Source organism: Nematolebias whitei, chromosome 5, assembly GCF_014905685.2.
Source record: "Nematolebias whitei isolate Nwh7 chromosome 5, NemWhi1, whole genome shotgun sequence".
Taxonomy (NCBI): Eukaryota; Metazoa; Chordata; class Actinopteri; order Cyprinodontiformes; family Rivulidae; genus Nematolebias; species Nematolebias whitei.
In genome coordinates this window covers 20,824,636-20,840,195 of record NC_056502.1, presented here as the reverse complement: position 1 = coordinate 20,840,195, position 15,560 = coordinate 20,824,636, and the positions used below count along the sequence as shown (strand labels likewise).

Genomic DNA, 15,560 nt, shown 5'->3' with positions numbered 1-15,560 from the left:
CCATGCTGCTAAAAGAACCTCACTGCTAACAGTACCATGCTGCTAACGGAACCAGTTGCTAAGAGAACCTCACTGCCAACAGAACTGCTAATAGGACCATGCTGCTGTAGACGTATTTCTTTTTCACTCTTGGTGCTTTGGTTTTGTATTTTTGTTGCATGCTTTGGTTTTTTTGCGAGTCGAGACGGTTCTTCTCGTCCTGAGCATTTCACTGCATTGTTGACCTTGTGTTGAAATGTTTTACACAATATATTCAAGATCTACGTCAACATGAATAATAACTTTTAACACTTTTTTTGGGTTCTGTGATTTGTCATGTAACCCTGTCTTCTCTTGCATCGCAGCACACCCATTCATTTTTGCTGAAGTATATCATTAAATTCTTACCAGGCCTACAGTTTAGCATAAAAATAGTGTTCAGCTATTCATGTGGGTTTCTGTAGGTATTTATCTGTGTTGTCTTTTTGTTTTACACTTTATTTGGCCCTGCTTTGTTCTGGGACACTAAACCCTTCCTGCTCGGCCTCTATTGTCATCAAAAGGTGCATTTCCTGTTAGTGTCTCGGTGCGAACAAGCTTGTGTCGGCTGAATGTTTCTTAAGTTGTTTTGTTTTCAGAGGAAGTGACAAATGCATGCTCACATTTGAGATGGATGCTAATTTTACCCAGTTTGCTTTGTAGCTCTGCTCAACTACAAAGTCTAGATGTGTTTTATTTATTTATTCCTTTGCCTATACTGGTACACATTATGATCTAGTGTGCTCCTGGACAAGATTATTTTTTCTATGGATTCCCATTGACGGATTGGTCGACAAAGGTAACTTTTGTTAGTAAGGGAACCTATCCCTATCCCAGCCTGAATGGCTTTGCTGTGCAGTCTCACTGTGGGATCCTGGGGGTCTCTGAGGTTTGGAGCTGCCTTTGAAACACTGCTGTGAAAAACCTGCTTTGCAAAAGCCACTCTAAAAAAAAAAAAAACCTCTCTGAAGTAGCGCTGTAAATGCAAGAGTGATGAGATAACCGTAGCTTTGTAAATTAGATCACTGACATTCACGAGAAAGACATTCCTCAGCAATGTTCAGGTAGCATTCAAAGGTCAAATTCAGAGATTTACCACAAATCACTCAATTTCAATTTTATGTTTCTATGTTTCAATTCCCGGAAGGAGCAGCACTTTTTAAAAACAGCACCATTTCCGAGGTGGTACTCCCACATCGTTGCTTTCCTGAGCATGGCAGCATGGATTACCAGAAAACAAAACACACAATGACAGCTGTAAAGAACACAGAACTCGGGCTAAAGTGCTTTTTTTTTTCCAGGGTAGGGCTATACCTGCCCCCTGAATGTGCCAAAGAACACAAAGCGTGGGTCTCTGAAAAGCAATCACCCATTAATGAAAGCAGTGATGCTCCAGAGACGTGAGCTGTCTGTATCTCAGACTCCAGCCATCTGATGAACTGTTGAAACCAGTCCTGCTGCAGGGCATTACTGCACGTCCTGCTGCGAGAAATAAAAAGTAATATAAGCACACCATCCAGCTATTAGGAGGTTTGCACAACCTCAGGCTGATTTATTGTGGTGAGCGATGAGTCAGATTTTCATGATGTTTAAGAAAGCAAAACATCCAGAAGTTTAGAAGTCAGTAGAGAGGCTTTGTTCACGTCTCAAATACAATTTCATAACAGAAAAAAATGGTAACAGGTTTTGAGAAATGACTTGTAGTTTTAAACAAGGAATAATTGATAAAACTGTTAAATTTACTGTCTAGAGCAGGTGAGGTTAACTAAATACAATAAAAGCTGCTAAGATTGTGGTTTAATATGATTTGTGAATATTGGTAAACACTAAATTATCTCATTAATAAAAGCTGGAAATTGTTGTGTACTGATGCCTCATTAAAAGTGAGGTGCTAGAGACGTATTTTGGTAAAAGTACAAACATACCGTATTTTCCACCGTACATGTCTCACCGCCCTATAAGTCACATCAGTACAAATATGTACAGCATAATAAAGTGGAAAAATCCATAAATACGTTGCTTCGCAATAAACGTCACATCTGTTATGTGTCACTGCTGACGCATTGCGTTTGTTACGCTTCACCACTGACAACCTGGAAAGTGGGTCGGTGTGCCAAAAATCGATTGGCTGCCAAAAGGCGGCCGCGGGAGCGTGCGCGGGAAGAATTTTAACAAGAATCTAACAAGATTAACACTTAAAAACAATTACTTGTTTGCTCAAAATTATAGTAAAGGTGTGTCTCAGTCTAACTTTTGCTTAATAAATGCACATTGACGGTCAAAACAGGTGTATTTCAAAAGCTGATTCGCAGAAGTAAGAGCATGCACAGGAGGACTCGCTGTGTATTTCTTCGAAATTTAACAAGATAACCACCTAAAAACAATTATTTGTTTGCTCAACTTTATAGTAAAGGTGTTTCTCACTTGAACTTTTACTTAATAAAAGGACTTTAACGGTCAAATCAGCTGGATTTCAAAAGTATTCGCTCCTCCGGGCTACGGGAGCGCACAGACAGAGAGGGAATCCGGAAGGAGGAACGCTGCGCATTTCTTCGAAATTTAACAAGATAAGCACCTAAAACAATTATTTGTTTGCTTATTATAGTAAAGGTGTGTCTCAGTCTAGCTTTTATGTAATAAATGCACTTTAATGGTCAAATTAGTTGCATTTCGCTGGGGAGGCGCAGCAAAATGAAGCTGATTTATGGTTGCTCCATGTGAGCTGGACAAAGGTGGCAGTTTATGGCAAGCTGATTATGTCATTAATAGCTATGACACAACGGCATGCCATACACTCGAGTGCCATCCAGCAACTGAAAAGGGTAGTGTTCAATATTTTCAGTCAGAATGAATGAAAACAGTCATATCTCAGCCAAAAATTGGTTTATAAATATGGGGGAAAAAATCTATAAATATGTTGCTTTGGCGTATAAGTAGCAGGACATGCAAATTATGCAACAAAAGAAAAAAAAAAAAAAAAAAACGAGACTGATAGGGTGAAAAATACGGTATACTGAGTCTTTTGATGCATTTAAATAAAATGTAATAGACATTATTTTACAAAGGTTTTCAAACTGGAATATCTTACAAAAAGATTTGAAGCTCTCGACCTTGACCTCTCTAAATGGCTTTAAGAATCTGTTGGACTCCTGGCAGGGACCAATGCAGACATGTTCCTGTTTTTAGTTTTCTACATTCGCCTTAGAATCTAGCTGTTTTTTGTTGCTTATCTTTTTTTAGCCATCCTATTTGTTAAAAAAAAAAAAAAAAAATTGTATGACTTTTTATAACTGTTTATTGTTGTCGCTGTTGTCCATTGTTGTCATCATTCTTTGTTAAAATCAGGTCTCTCTTGTAAATGAGTCCTCGGGGCTCAATGGGATTTACCTGTTTAAATAAAGGTTGAATGAAAAAAAAAAGCGATACACAATCAGACAAAATTATGTATTCATATTATACAGTAATGTATAAAATATAGCATTTTTATTTTATTTTATTTATTTTTTTTGTCGTTTCAACTCAAAGACTATAAATAACAACTTTCTAAATCTACTTCTTTTTGTACAAATTGACAGTAAAACAGAATCAGGTTTGCAGGTGGTGCCATGTTGTATTTTTGGATCCAGTCTGCACATGGAACTGGCTACGTTTGTTCCACATCCCGTGAGTTTTTAATCATATCTTTTGTATCTATTATTCTATGTTAAAGCTGCAATATTTCACCCACATTCATAAAGATATATTGAAATTTTACAGCTTTTTAGTGGCCGATACAGAATACTTTTTTTTATAAAGGAAGCAAGTGGCCCGTTTAGGTGCTAGTTTTTGCCTCATAAATAAGCCAGTTTAATGTTCATATTTACACTTTTTAAAGCAATAATGAGTGCCTGCAATTAACTCTAGGGCTTCATGTGGATCGATTACGTTTGCCGAAGACACAATGAGGGGAATTTAAAAAAGTAAAGTTATCCATATTTCTATGTAATAGTTAAGTTAGAGTAACATTATGGTCAATTTCCTGTAATGTCTGTGGTGTTATGCTGAAAGAAGCGCCCCGTCATGAAAGACACCACTGTCACAGGAAGTGCACTGGCTCCACGGTGTGTCACGGGTAATATCAGTGTGCTGCACACGGATGTGTCAAACTTTTATTTGGTCCAGTATACTCAGCTGTATCTGATGGTGTTCATTTAAAAAGAAGGAAAAATCATCCCAATTATAAAGCTTGAACTGTCCTGTCTGGCTGTACAGGTATTGGGGATGGGGGTGGAGGGGTTTGACTGAGTTTGGGTTTACAAACAAAAGTATCAAATGATCTTGGATAAGTTTAAAGTGGTCCAGTCTGATCCACTAGTCTTGTATAGAATCAATAGTCACGATGAATGAACAAACTGAAGTGTAAACCTACATACCTGACTCGTCTTTGCTGCTTCTTCTCTCACTTCCAGGAAGCACAGCCTCCACATCCAGCTTCCCAAAACGGAGAGCATAACCGTTCATCAGCTTTTTGGGGATGTTCGTTGAGCCTCCAGACGACGATCGCTCCCGGTGGCCCTTAACCTGGCCGGCCTTGTTAGTCCTCTCTAGTGACTTGGAGCGTCTGTCTGATCGCCTCTCAGAAACCCGCAACCCCCTCTGGAAGTAAAACAACGGTGTGCTGGGTCTGGAATCGTCTCCACTGAGCCAGCCTCGACTACCGAACCTGCGGGATAAGTGTTCTCTGGGAGAGGTGCGGGTGTCGGGGCTGCTCCCTGGTGTCACAGATGTTTCTCTGAGTCCAGGGCTTTCCTCCAGTATGGATTCAGAGCTGGATCCCAGGGTCATGGGGTTCTGCAGGGCCTCCATGTAAGATTTCCTGAAAAGTCTCCTGCTCTCAAAGGAAACAGTGTCTCTGGGTGTACGGCGCAAAGGGCCTGGATTACTGAGGTCGGTGCTAAAAGAGAACATTTTTGACCCTGCAGCTCTTTCGCCACTGGCCTCATCCCCCGGTTCTTTAGCACACTCTTCTCCGGGTCTTTCTATCTTAATGGATGCAGAGGGGTCCGACCTGTTGGCGTTCTGTTTCTCACTGCTGGAGTCCACGTGAATCCCGTTTGGGGAGGTGGGCTCGGAGAAAATGGAGTCAGCTCCTAGAGAGTGCAGGGACTCTCTAGAGCTGCGGTGGCTGTCCAGAGTCCCGGTAGATCCGCTGGTGCTACAAGTGCTTAGGTGGCCACGAAAGCTACTTCGGCTACATCGAGTCTGCATGATGGCGTCCGCTGTGCTGTTGACAAAGAGCGGGTTGACCACGTTCTTCCACGGCGTCCTGTAAACAGCCGTGCCGGTAGTGAGCAGACAGTTCTGTAGTGGGTGCAGGTTTCGGTCACGCGTTACATTCTGCAAGAACTCAGCTGTGAAGACACTACCATACATGCTCTCTGAAATGGGGATCTCTGCAACAGCCTGCCCACTGGCCGACAGGCATTTTATCACCAGCTTGGCAGCTTTATGGCCCAAAGGAACTACCTGTAGGTAGAAGTCTCCTTGCTTTAGTCGAACTTTGTGCAGAGGGGAAAGCTGCAGGATGACTTTCTCATGAATGCAGAGAGGCCACCCCTCGTGGTAGAACAGCAAACCTCTGAACTTCACCTGAGAGAAAAACAGAGACGTTATTTGAACGTGACAGTTCACATGTAGTGCCGCTCGCGTCATTTCAGCTTACATCTGCAAAGCTGTGCTCAAACACATGTTGAGTGGTAACGGAGAGTCGAGTTGTTTTTACGGGACGCGCCTGCTGAATCACGCTCACAGATCATTCAGCTAATGACAAGAAAACCTGTCTGATCAGGCCTGGTTTCACAGCAACCGCAAGACAAATCTTTGCAATGACAGTGTAAAAAAAACAGATCCTGAGAGCACACATTCAGCGCCCAAGGGTTGGCTTTTCTTTTCACCTGATGGAAAGGAAAGACTGAGGATGTGAGCTCCCTCTGAAGCCTCTCATGTTGCGTACAATACAAAGACTCTCATGCACAGTCGGCTGTTCTCAGGGGCTAGGCTTTGGTGAAACCATTGCTCTGTGGCTATCGTCACAGTGTAATCACCAGAGAGATGAATACAGAGGAATAAAGTTTCAGTGCTTTGGTCTTAAGAGCCCAAACCCAGTGGCAATCAAAGAGAGAATATTAAATTTCACTTTGTATCCAAAAGGATGGCAGCCTCTCAAACAGTTTCCCTCTGTTTTCACATACAGGGGAGGGGGAGGGGGGGGGGGGAATCTGCTCATTTTCTGCACAATAATCAACTCTGTCTCAGCGTTATCTTTCCCCAGTCAGGAAATATTACTCACACTCAGCAGCATAAGTTAGTAGGCCTTTTAGCTCTTAGACAGGTTTCGTCCTATGTCTTCACCACGACTGCACAAGATTAGGAAAATATGCAATTGCAATATTGTTTGCGAAGATTGCAATATTATCTGTTGCAATGAACCCACATTTTCTTAACTCATGTTTTTGCATCTGCCATAACAACACGTGTTTTAAGATTCTGGTTGTTGGCTTCTAAATCAGGTTGGGACCATTTAAGGCGCCGGATGTCCATTTAGAAACTGATTGCATTATGCCTAAAATCCATGACTGAATTAGGTACTCACGCAGCTCTCCTTTTGGATGATCTGCAGAATCCTTTTGGCAGGAAGCAAGAAGTCAATGAAGCAGCGGAGGCCGTCCCCACGGTACTGTCTCTCCACCACGCTGAAGAGCTGCCAGAGGACGGTGGACGCAGTGGCACAGAAGGGGCGATACAGGGCAGACAAGGTCTTCTGGATGCAGGTGTCTAAAGACTCGGCATCCTGGGGTGAAATAAGAGACGTGTTTAATCACGTTAACTAATTAGATTAGCCGCGATGCTCTAAGAAGCAAACATCCAGAGACATTTTAGATTTGGGCAATGAAGACTTGGGTTACAAAGGAGGAAATAACTGAATACTTCTTTCACACCAGTAATTGATTCCAAGTTGTTGTTGTTTTATTATTTATGTAAAGTAAGGCAGTGTGCTGGAATCATTGCAGTCAATGTGTTTCAGTCTTTTCAGAGAGTGGAACTGCGCTGCATTTTTACAGGAAACATACCGGGTACTTTTCTTGGGACCACAGGTTATGAAGAGTTTGTTAGATTTCCTGATGCATGCTCAATAATCCAGGTAGAAAAATCTAACGAGGTTAAGTCATGTCCTCTGGGCAGATTCTTGTTTGTTGACAAGAATCCGTCCAGAGGACTTTACTTAACCTTATTAGAGTTTGTTAGATAGTAATGTAATTGCTTTAAAGCTGCTAAACTACCAGATAAACATGTCAGTGGTACTGGCATCAGGACTCCACCATGGGTCATGAAACACCAAGTGGGGTTTTTAAGAAGATCTTTTTAAGGACTGACAGACATATTTAGACTTACCTGTTATAAAAATCTAAAAACGGTTCTTAAAAACAGATCAGAATGTAATTTAATGATCGATGAGTCTCTGTTAAATGCCTTATTAGCGACGCTTGTACTTTACCCACAATATTTTGGGTCAGCTGTTCCTTATGGTAAGATAATACTTCAATATTACCTTTACACATCAAAAGATCTGAGCTATCCCTTTATGGCTGCAGGCACGTGATTAAGTGTGCACGAGCCCAGTTAGCTGAACAGGCAGGAAGTTTGAGCGTCCCATTAAAGGGAAACACCTGGTCGGAGCGACGTCACCGGCGTCAAACACAAACAGCCAAACTGGAAAGTCCAGACTGGACTCCTGTTTGTGGGGCAGGATTATGGAACAATATGCTCCAACAACAATCACGCTGTCACAGAGTATCATCTGACTCACACAAGACCTGCATTGCCACAGTCCAACTCCAGCAGAGCAGATGGAATGTCCAACACCACCAGTTTGGACATGTGAAATGGGACATTTGGGATTACCTCAGTACTGGAGACCTGGTTGTGTTCTTGGTTCAGGCTGTGACTTTCCTCTGATAAGTCAGAACCAAGGCCAAACATCTCTTCCACTATCTGTCCTTCCTGAGTGGAACAACAGTGGAACAGAGACATCTGTCTCAAACGATAAGCAGACGGATAAACAGCTGAATGCCAGCGAGAGTTGCACACTATAACAACCATGTAGCGTGTAGAAGAACGCACAATCTGCAACTCTTCACGGCTGTTTTGGTACTTTCACTTGTTGCATTCACATGCTAATCAACACACATAAATCACAGTCTAGAAATCATACGTACCAGACAGCCCATGTTTCACCTTTTGTAGGATCTACCCCATTGACCCAAACAGTTCAGCACCATCAATTAGAGAAGAGTAAGTACAAGTCAGCTCGTTCAAGTCACAACTGCTACAAGGCTCGCATTGTGCCCTCCGCCTCTCTAAGGTCCATGTGCTGTACAGTGTCGGTGCCCGGGAACAAAAACACCCACTTCCATCAGCAGCCAGCTTGCTTTGAGTGAGACAAAAATTTATCTGAGCTTTTGTTACTTGTTGTGCCAAAGATGAGAAGAATAGCATGGTGTTTTATGGGAGGAGGCCTAACAATGGGAGGAAAGCCCTTGCCAGGACTGACGAGCAAGTTTGTCTTCAGGTTTCCAAGATAAAAAAAGAAACAGTAACAGAAGCAGCTCTTTCAAGAACAATTACGCAACAGATTTACAGTGTGATCCAGCACAACAGTGTTGACATAAAACTGAGAGTGAAAAAAAAACACATTAAAAACAACCGGATGACTTCACATGTATGTTCAGGGTTATATCCAATGTAGGCTAGAAAAATGCATTTTCTGTTAAACTGCAGTGTGACCACAGAGCTGAATAACAGCCGAACTTTTCTTATGAGGCTGAAGTTACGATTTTAAAGCTGAAAAGAGATAAAAATAAAAAGAAACTAAAGTAGTGCAAGACTAAATACCTAAGAGTAAAATGCTAGGTAGAAGTAGCAAAGGTCTAGCTTAAAGCTAAAATAGATAAATGTTAGCTAAAAGCTGAAAGGATCAAAAGGATGACCAAATGCAGCAAAAGACTAGCTTAAAGCTAAAAGTAGCAAAAGGCTAGCTTAAAGCTAAATGCAGCAAAAGACTAGCTTAAAGCTAAATGCAGCAAAAGACTAGCTTAAAGCGAAAAGTAGCAAAAGGCTAGCTAAAAAGCAAAAACAGGTTAGCCAAAAGTTGCAGAAAGATAGCTAAAAATTAAAGTAATAAAAAAGGGATATATGTGTATGTATGTATGTATGTATGTATGTATGTATGTATGTATGTATGTATGTATGCATGTATGTATGTATGTATGTATGTATGTATGTATGTATGTATGTATGTATGTATGCATGTATGTATGTATGTATGTATGTATGTATGTGTATGCATGTATAGAGGTAAACTTTCAGAAGAACAATTGTACAGTTTTTATTGCATTTATCATTTACACTTATTGGGAAAATATTTGTAAAGTTAAATATTTTGAAAAGTATAATAGTTACAAAGACTAAAAGTCACAACACCCGAATGAGCTGAATGTTTTGTTCATGAATGTCTAAATTAGCACAAAGTGTGCAGAACGTAGAAGTTTACAAATTAAAACAAGTGAACCTTCAAATATTCTGTAGCTGAAGTTTGGCCTCTCATTCAGTGAGCTTTCTCACTTCAAAACTAGAAGTGTGGAGCTCAAAACTTTAAACTCTATGAGATGCTTGTTTTACATTTTTTAAGATTCATCGTGTGTCGACAGAGTAACAAATTAGGCAGAAGTAGTTAGTTTGAAAAATCGTACAAAAACATGAACAAGATGACAACTTACTACTACTTAGACAGTATTTTGCATGAAGTAAATCAGACCCCTTCATTCTAGTGAAGAGTTGGAGGATTTTTCATCTTTTTGCTACAAAACATATTTGCATATTTCAGCAGGACGACTGAGTTTAGCCACCAAAGCTGAGCTTCCCATCTGCCCTGAGCCACACAGGAATGCAGTCGTGTGTGTCCAGCTCCAGAGGTTTTGGGCCAGGATGGGAGCAAAGCGGGAATTCCCACCCTCTTCTGATGCCAGGTCTTTGTGAGTGAGCTGGCTGTGTGATGGAGGGCCGAGGTGGTAATTATTGGGTTTAAAGCTGCAGGTGGGACAATACTGTCTGAGCTGTGTGTGGGGGAACAGCCGTTCAAGGGGTGAAGGCACAGCAAAGCAAAAAGTTCACGTCAAAGCCAGGTTGAGAGGAATTAAGTACTTTTTTCTTCTATTTTAAATGCTGTATGTTTTGATGAATTGATCAGAGGATCCACATCCACAGGTCTCTCTTGTAAATGAGTCCTCGTGGCTCAATGAGACTATCCTGTATAAATAAAGGTTGAATGAAAAAAAGGAAAATAATAGAAAAATAGTGAACAAGGGAGTGCATCACTGTGACAGAGGAAAGTGAGAGACAGAAAGAGTGAGCATGAGGTAGTCACTGACACATTTAGTGGGTCAACGACACAAAAGAAGTCGCCTACCAGGCCTTCAGTGGAGCATGAAGCAATTGGGGGGGGGGGGGGGGGTGACTAACAGGAGAGCCCTGAAGCCCACATACTAGCCCACTAGCTAAGCTGCTAATGTCCTCGGGGGCAGCAGAACCACAAAATGTGCAGGTTGCTCAGACATGCCCAGGTGCCAGGATGCCAACAAAGCAGCCTGGCGAGACAAACCCCCACTCCCACCCCATTTCCTGGTGAGCAGCAACTTCTCTGATTTGCACCAAAGAAAATCCGATCTCACGAGGAAAAAGAAAAGATCAAAGGAACACAGATAAATTACACATTCTATCTTTAGCTAAGTTATCGAGCTTCATGCTCAATAATCCAGGTAAAACATCCAACCATGTTCAGTCAGGTCATCTGGACAGTTTCTTTTTTTGTTGTTGTTGAGATATTTTGCCCTCCATCCGAAGGGCTTCATCAGTCTGAGGAGTCCCAAGCAAACTGTTTTCCCCACTAAGCAGCACACTCCTACAGTGGACCAACCAGTTTGCTGGTGATAAGATGGTTTCTGATGAAGCCAGAATGTCCAGATGACCTGATTGAACGTTGTTTAGCTAAGTTAGTGAGATAAAAACGATTTGTTTTGTATTGCCTGCTTATTCCTGCAGAAATCTTGGCTCCTGTCTGCTGGAGGTGCCCCCAAGCTGCACCAGAAGTGCTACAGCTAGCTGCTGTTGCTAAATGCCCATAGTATTCTATGTAAATACCTGTGTAACGTGACACGGGGGTCACTTCAAGGTGGCAGCAGTCCACACTGGTCAGTGTTGTGTACGTGAACACAACGGAATGAAGCCAATTGTCCTTTAACTCACCTTCACATTCATAAAAAATAACAAATATATTTCAGACAATCTTCAGATTGGAGCGACTTCTTACAACAAACGCATATAGCAGCCTCGAGAGGGTACTTTAAATAAAAAAAAGATTCCCACAGTAATTATACTGATATTTGTCATCAGTGGGGAATAATGACTTCATCCTAGAGGAAGTGACTAGCACAGACAGGATGTTGTCTCCGAGTTGCACAAACAGACCTCACTGACACTATGAATGTATAAACACACACTTACATGGTTGATAAAAGGAAAACACCATCATTGAAGTCATTGTAGTGAATGGAAGTCCTGCAACCAATCAGAGTTGACTCAAAAGGTCACTGAAGGTTAAAAATATAAAAAGGTGCGTTTCAAAAACAATCAGTAGGCGATAACAGGACGGCATCTCAGAGTACGTAAACTTAGTGGCTATTATATTCATAATAATAACTATTGTAGAAAGTAATGCAAGCCTGTCCTCCCTCTCACACGCTGCACGTGTAAAAAATGTTGTGTCTATAGACCAAGCAGCCAAAATATCAGCTGCTTGTGTGCTGCTGCATGAAAAACATGCACCTGTGGAATGTGTGCAATGACACAAACTGTACAATGAGGTTAGTAAGCACTGGCAAAGACAGGCGAGAATCAATACAGGACAAGAAGTGTGTATTACAGTGACATCAAAATAATCAGCAGTGTCCAATTTAATCACAACAGAGACAAGATATGAGGCTCGTACCTTGATGCTCAGGTAGTTGTCACAGCTGCGGGACTTGGCTCTGGAGTGCATTTTACCCAGCAACAACATTTAGACACCAGAGGAAATCCAAAAGTTCAACAAAGAAATGCATCAGCTCCATCCAAGCGACAGGTGAGGTAATCCACAGTCTGAGTGTCGTAAGTCATAATCAACAGGTTCAGCACCATTTTACCTCTCCTGTCACTGACACAGTGTGTGTGTGTCTGTGTTGTGGGGTCGGCAGCTGGAGCAGACTAAACTCCAGAGCGTGAGAGAGGCAGAAAGCTGGATTTCCTTTCCTACTGCATAACTTCCCCCGCCCTGCTGCTGAAGCCTCCTCCAGCTGAATAAATGCACACCACTGCAGCTCATCGTTCAGAAAACACACACACTAACCTGGAACCCCCCACGCAAACCCATCTCTAAACTCCTCCCCGACCCCTTTGCAACCCTACCTCCATCTCTTGCCTCAATGGTCCCTCTTTGTCCTCACAATGGACCAACTAGGGTTTCAGCTTATTCTGCTGCTTTTCAAAAGGAGAAAGAAAGGAAGACATCAGCAGCAGACTGGAGGCTCGGGTCACTCACTACCATGGCATTCCCCTTAAATATTGTCAGGGGGAATTGTCCAAATCCTTGGACTAACTGTTACAAACCCCTGATTTATGTGGAGCCACATCATGTCGCAGGAGGTATTTCTCAAACAGATGGAAATACTTGGACCTAACTCACAGTTTGTTGGACTGAACAGTAGCCATTTCCCATTTCTTCCTAAACACAGGATATCCTTGTTCAGGAAACTAATGAGAACACGTTGTGTGTGGAAATGTGAAAATCATATTAAGCTAGCCTGTCCAAACAGAGACATCAGTGAGGATGGGTTTCTAATTAGAGATGTGATTAAAGCCACATTAAAAACTGACCTGAGAAAGACAAGACCCACAGTCGCTGGCTGCAGTCACACAAAGCACATGTCAACAAAGACATCCAGAAAAATGTATACCTTCATATATGGCATGGCTGGGAGAAATAAATAAATAAAATACTGTACATGTTCTTTAATTTCAAAGAGTCTACATTTAGCCTGGCTGAACTTAAGTCTTCTGTCTGCTCTATAATCATCCATGTAAACAGAAGGACACATACCTCACATACACACGCCTCCTCTCTACACTCTTGTAATGTCTTTGACCGGAGCTATAATTACTGCAGAAACTTTGGAAATGGAAGGTTTTCCTTCTTCTTTGTTCTTATTTCTTGTATTTTCTGAGCATTGAAAGAGCAAATTAGAAGAAAAATATAGAAAGGGACAATTCAACACTTTTGAACATAATAGATAAAACAATATATATATATATATATATTGCTAGATAGCTTTCGTTTCAATGGAAAAATTATAAGTAAGGCAACCCTGAATTATAACTAAACTCATCCATCCATCAATCTTCTGTGGTTTATTTGTGTCCAGGCTGTAGAGGCAACAGGGAAACCCAGATATCCTGCTCCACAGCATCATTCTGCACCAACACATTCCCAGGCCAGACTGAGTTTTTACAGAACAGTAGTTTTTGCTGTAACAAACTAGAAATGTAATGTTCGGCAATTATCCAAATATTTTGAATAGCTCTTTAACAGCCACAATGGAAATCTAGTGTCAGACTGTTCAGACTTTTTTTTTCCTCCTTGTGTTTTCATCCTCGGATGCAAACACACACGGGCTCTTCCTTTGCTTCTAAATTTTTACAGGGACGAAGAAAAGCAGGCTAGGGGAAGGAGCGCAGCAGTTGATGTTTAAGGTAAACATACGCTCAGGAGGGTGTTATATGATTGATAAGTCACGTGGTATGGCAGTACATCATACAACACAATGGACAATATATGTCACTACACATGATAGGACATCACCACGTACAGTCGTACATCACTGTGCATGGTCATATGTCATTGTACTTCACTACATACATGGTTTGTCTCTGCATATGGTTGTATGTCACTACGTAAGTTGTACTTCACTACATATCACTGTACATTGTACATTACTATGTATGTGATTTGTCTCTACATACGGTCGTACTTCACTATGTATGGATGTACATTATACATCCCTATGTACAGTCATACGTCACTTCATACATTGTTTGTCCCTTCCTACAGTCAGACACCACTGTGCATGGTCATACGTCATTTTGTATAATGTATTTCACTACGTATAGCTATATATTGTACATTACTATATATGTGGTTTGTCTCTACATACAGTCATATGTCATTATGTATGTTGTACTTCACTACGTATCGACATACATCGTACATTACTATGTACGTGGTTTGTCTCTACATATGGTCATACTTCACTACGCATGGATGTACACTGTACATCACTATGCACGGTCATACATACGTAACTACGTATGTTGTACATCCCTACATACGGTCATGTCAATCAGTATGTTGTGTCATCCCTACATATGGCCGTGCATCACGTTGTTTGGTCATACATACGTCGTCATCTCTATGCCATGCCCACTCTTATGCACACAACCAGTCAGTTTTTTACGCATAAAAAAACAATATGTTGAAAAAACTTAAATACATCTGCAACGTAAGAACTATACAAATCAACTGCAGTCACCACCTGTAAAATATAGATTTGATTTTTTATTTTTTTTGTCCCTCTGGTTTTGGCTGATAGGTGACTCAATTGTCCCTAGGTGTGAGTGAGAGAGTGAATGCTTGTTTGTCTTTTTTGTCTCTATGTGTCCCAGTGATGGACTTTAGACCTGTCTTGGGTGTATTCCACCTCACACAGTGATAGCTGAACATGGGCACCAGTGACCCTCGTGACCTGAAAAGGAAGAAGCGGGTAAAGATGGATGGATGGATGGATGGATGGATGGATGGATGGAGGCGGCATTGGGAAGGATCAAATTGCAACTGGGGACTTTCTGGGTGGAGTTTGCATGTTCTCTCCGTGCATGCGTGGGTTTCCTCTGGGTACTCCAGTTTCCTCCCACAGACTAAAAACATGCATGTTAGGTTGATTGGTAACTCTAAATTGTCCCTAGGTGTGTGAGAGTGGTTGTTTGTCTCTATGTGGCCCTGTGATGGACTTGCAACCTATCCACGGTGTACCCCGCCTCTTGCACGGTGCTAGCTAGACATGGACACCAGTGACCCCCACGATCCTGAAAGGAAGACGCAGGTAAAGATAACGGATGAAGGATGCATGGTTTACATAGACTCAAACTTGTTCTGCAGCAAGCCTGCAGGGGGTCCCTAATTAGCATTATCTTCATTAAGATGGATCTGAAACAGCATGAGTGCCCCCTACAGGCTGCCTGCAGCATAGGTTTAAATCCATGTAAATAAATGAGATGTTTGTCTGATGACATATATACATCAGTGCTGATTATTAGCAAAGACAAATACAAATATTTGTAAATATGGTAAAAAAAAAAAA

General features: G+C 41.5%; 1 protein-coding gene across 1 annotated transcript in view; it reads right to left on the bottom strand.

The window, feature by feature from the left end:
- The window catches only part of zgc:158766 (uncharacterized protein LOC100009641 homolog), a 34,129-nt gene extending 25,826 nt beyond the window's left edge, over positions 1–8,303 (bottom strand). The window contains exons 1-3 of the mRNA XM_037676994.1: positions 8,274–8,303; positions 6,650–6,847; positions 4,431–5,646 (exon numbers count right to left, since the gene is read on the bottom strand). Of these exons, the coding sequence (XP_037532922.1) occupies positions 4,431–5,646; positions 6,650–6,847; positions 8,274–8,285 (1,426 nt within the window). The 5' untranslated portion in view covers positions 8,286–8,303. The remainder of the gene's footprint in view (positions 1–4,430; positions 5,647–6,649; positions 6,848–8,273) is intronic.
- Between the last annotated feature and the right edge of the window lie 7,257 nt (positions 8,304–15,560).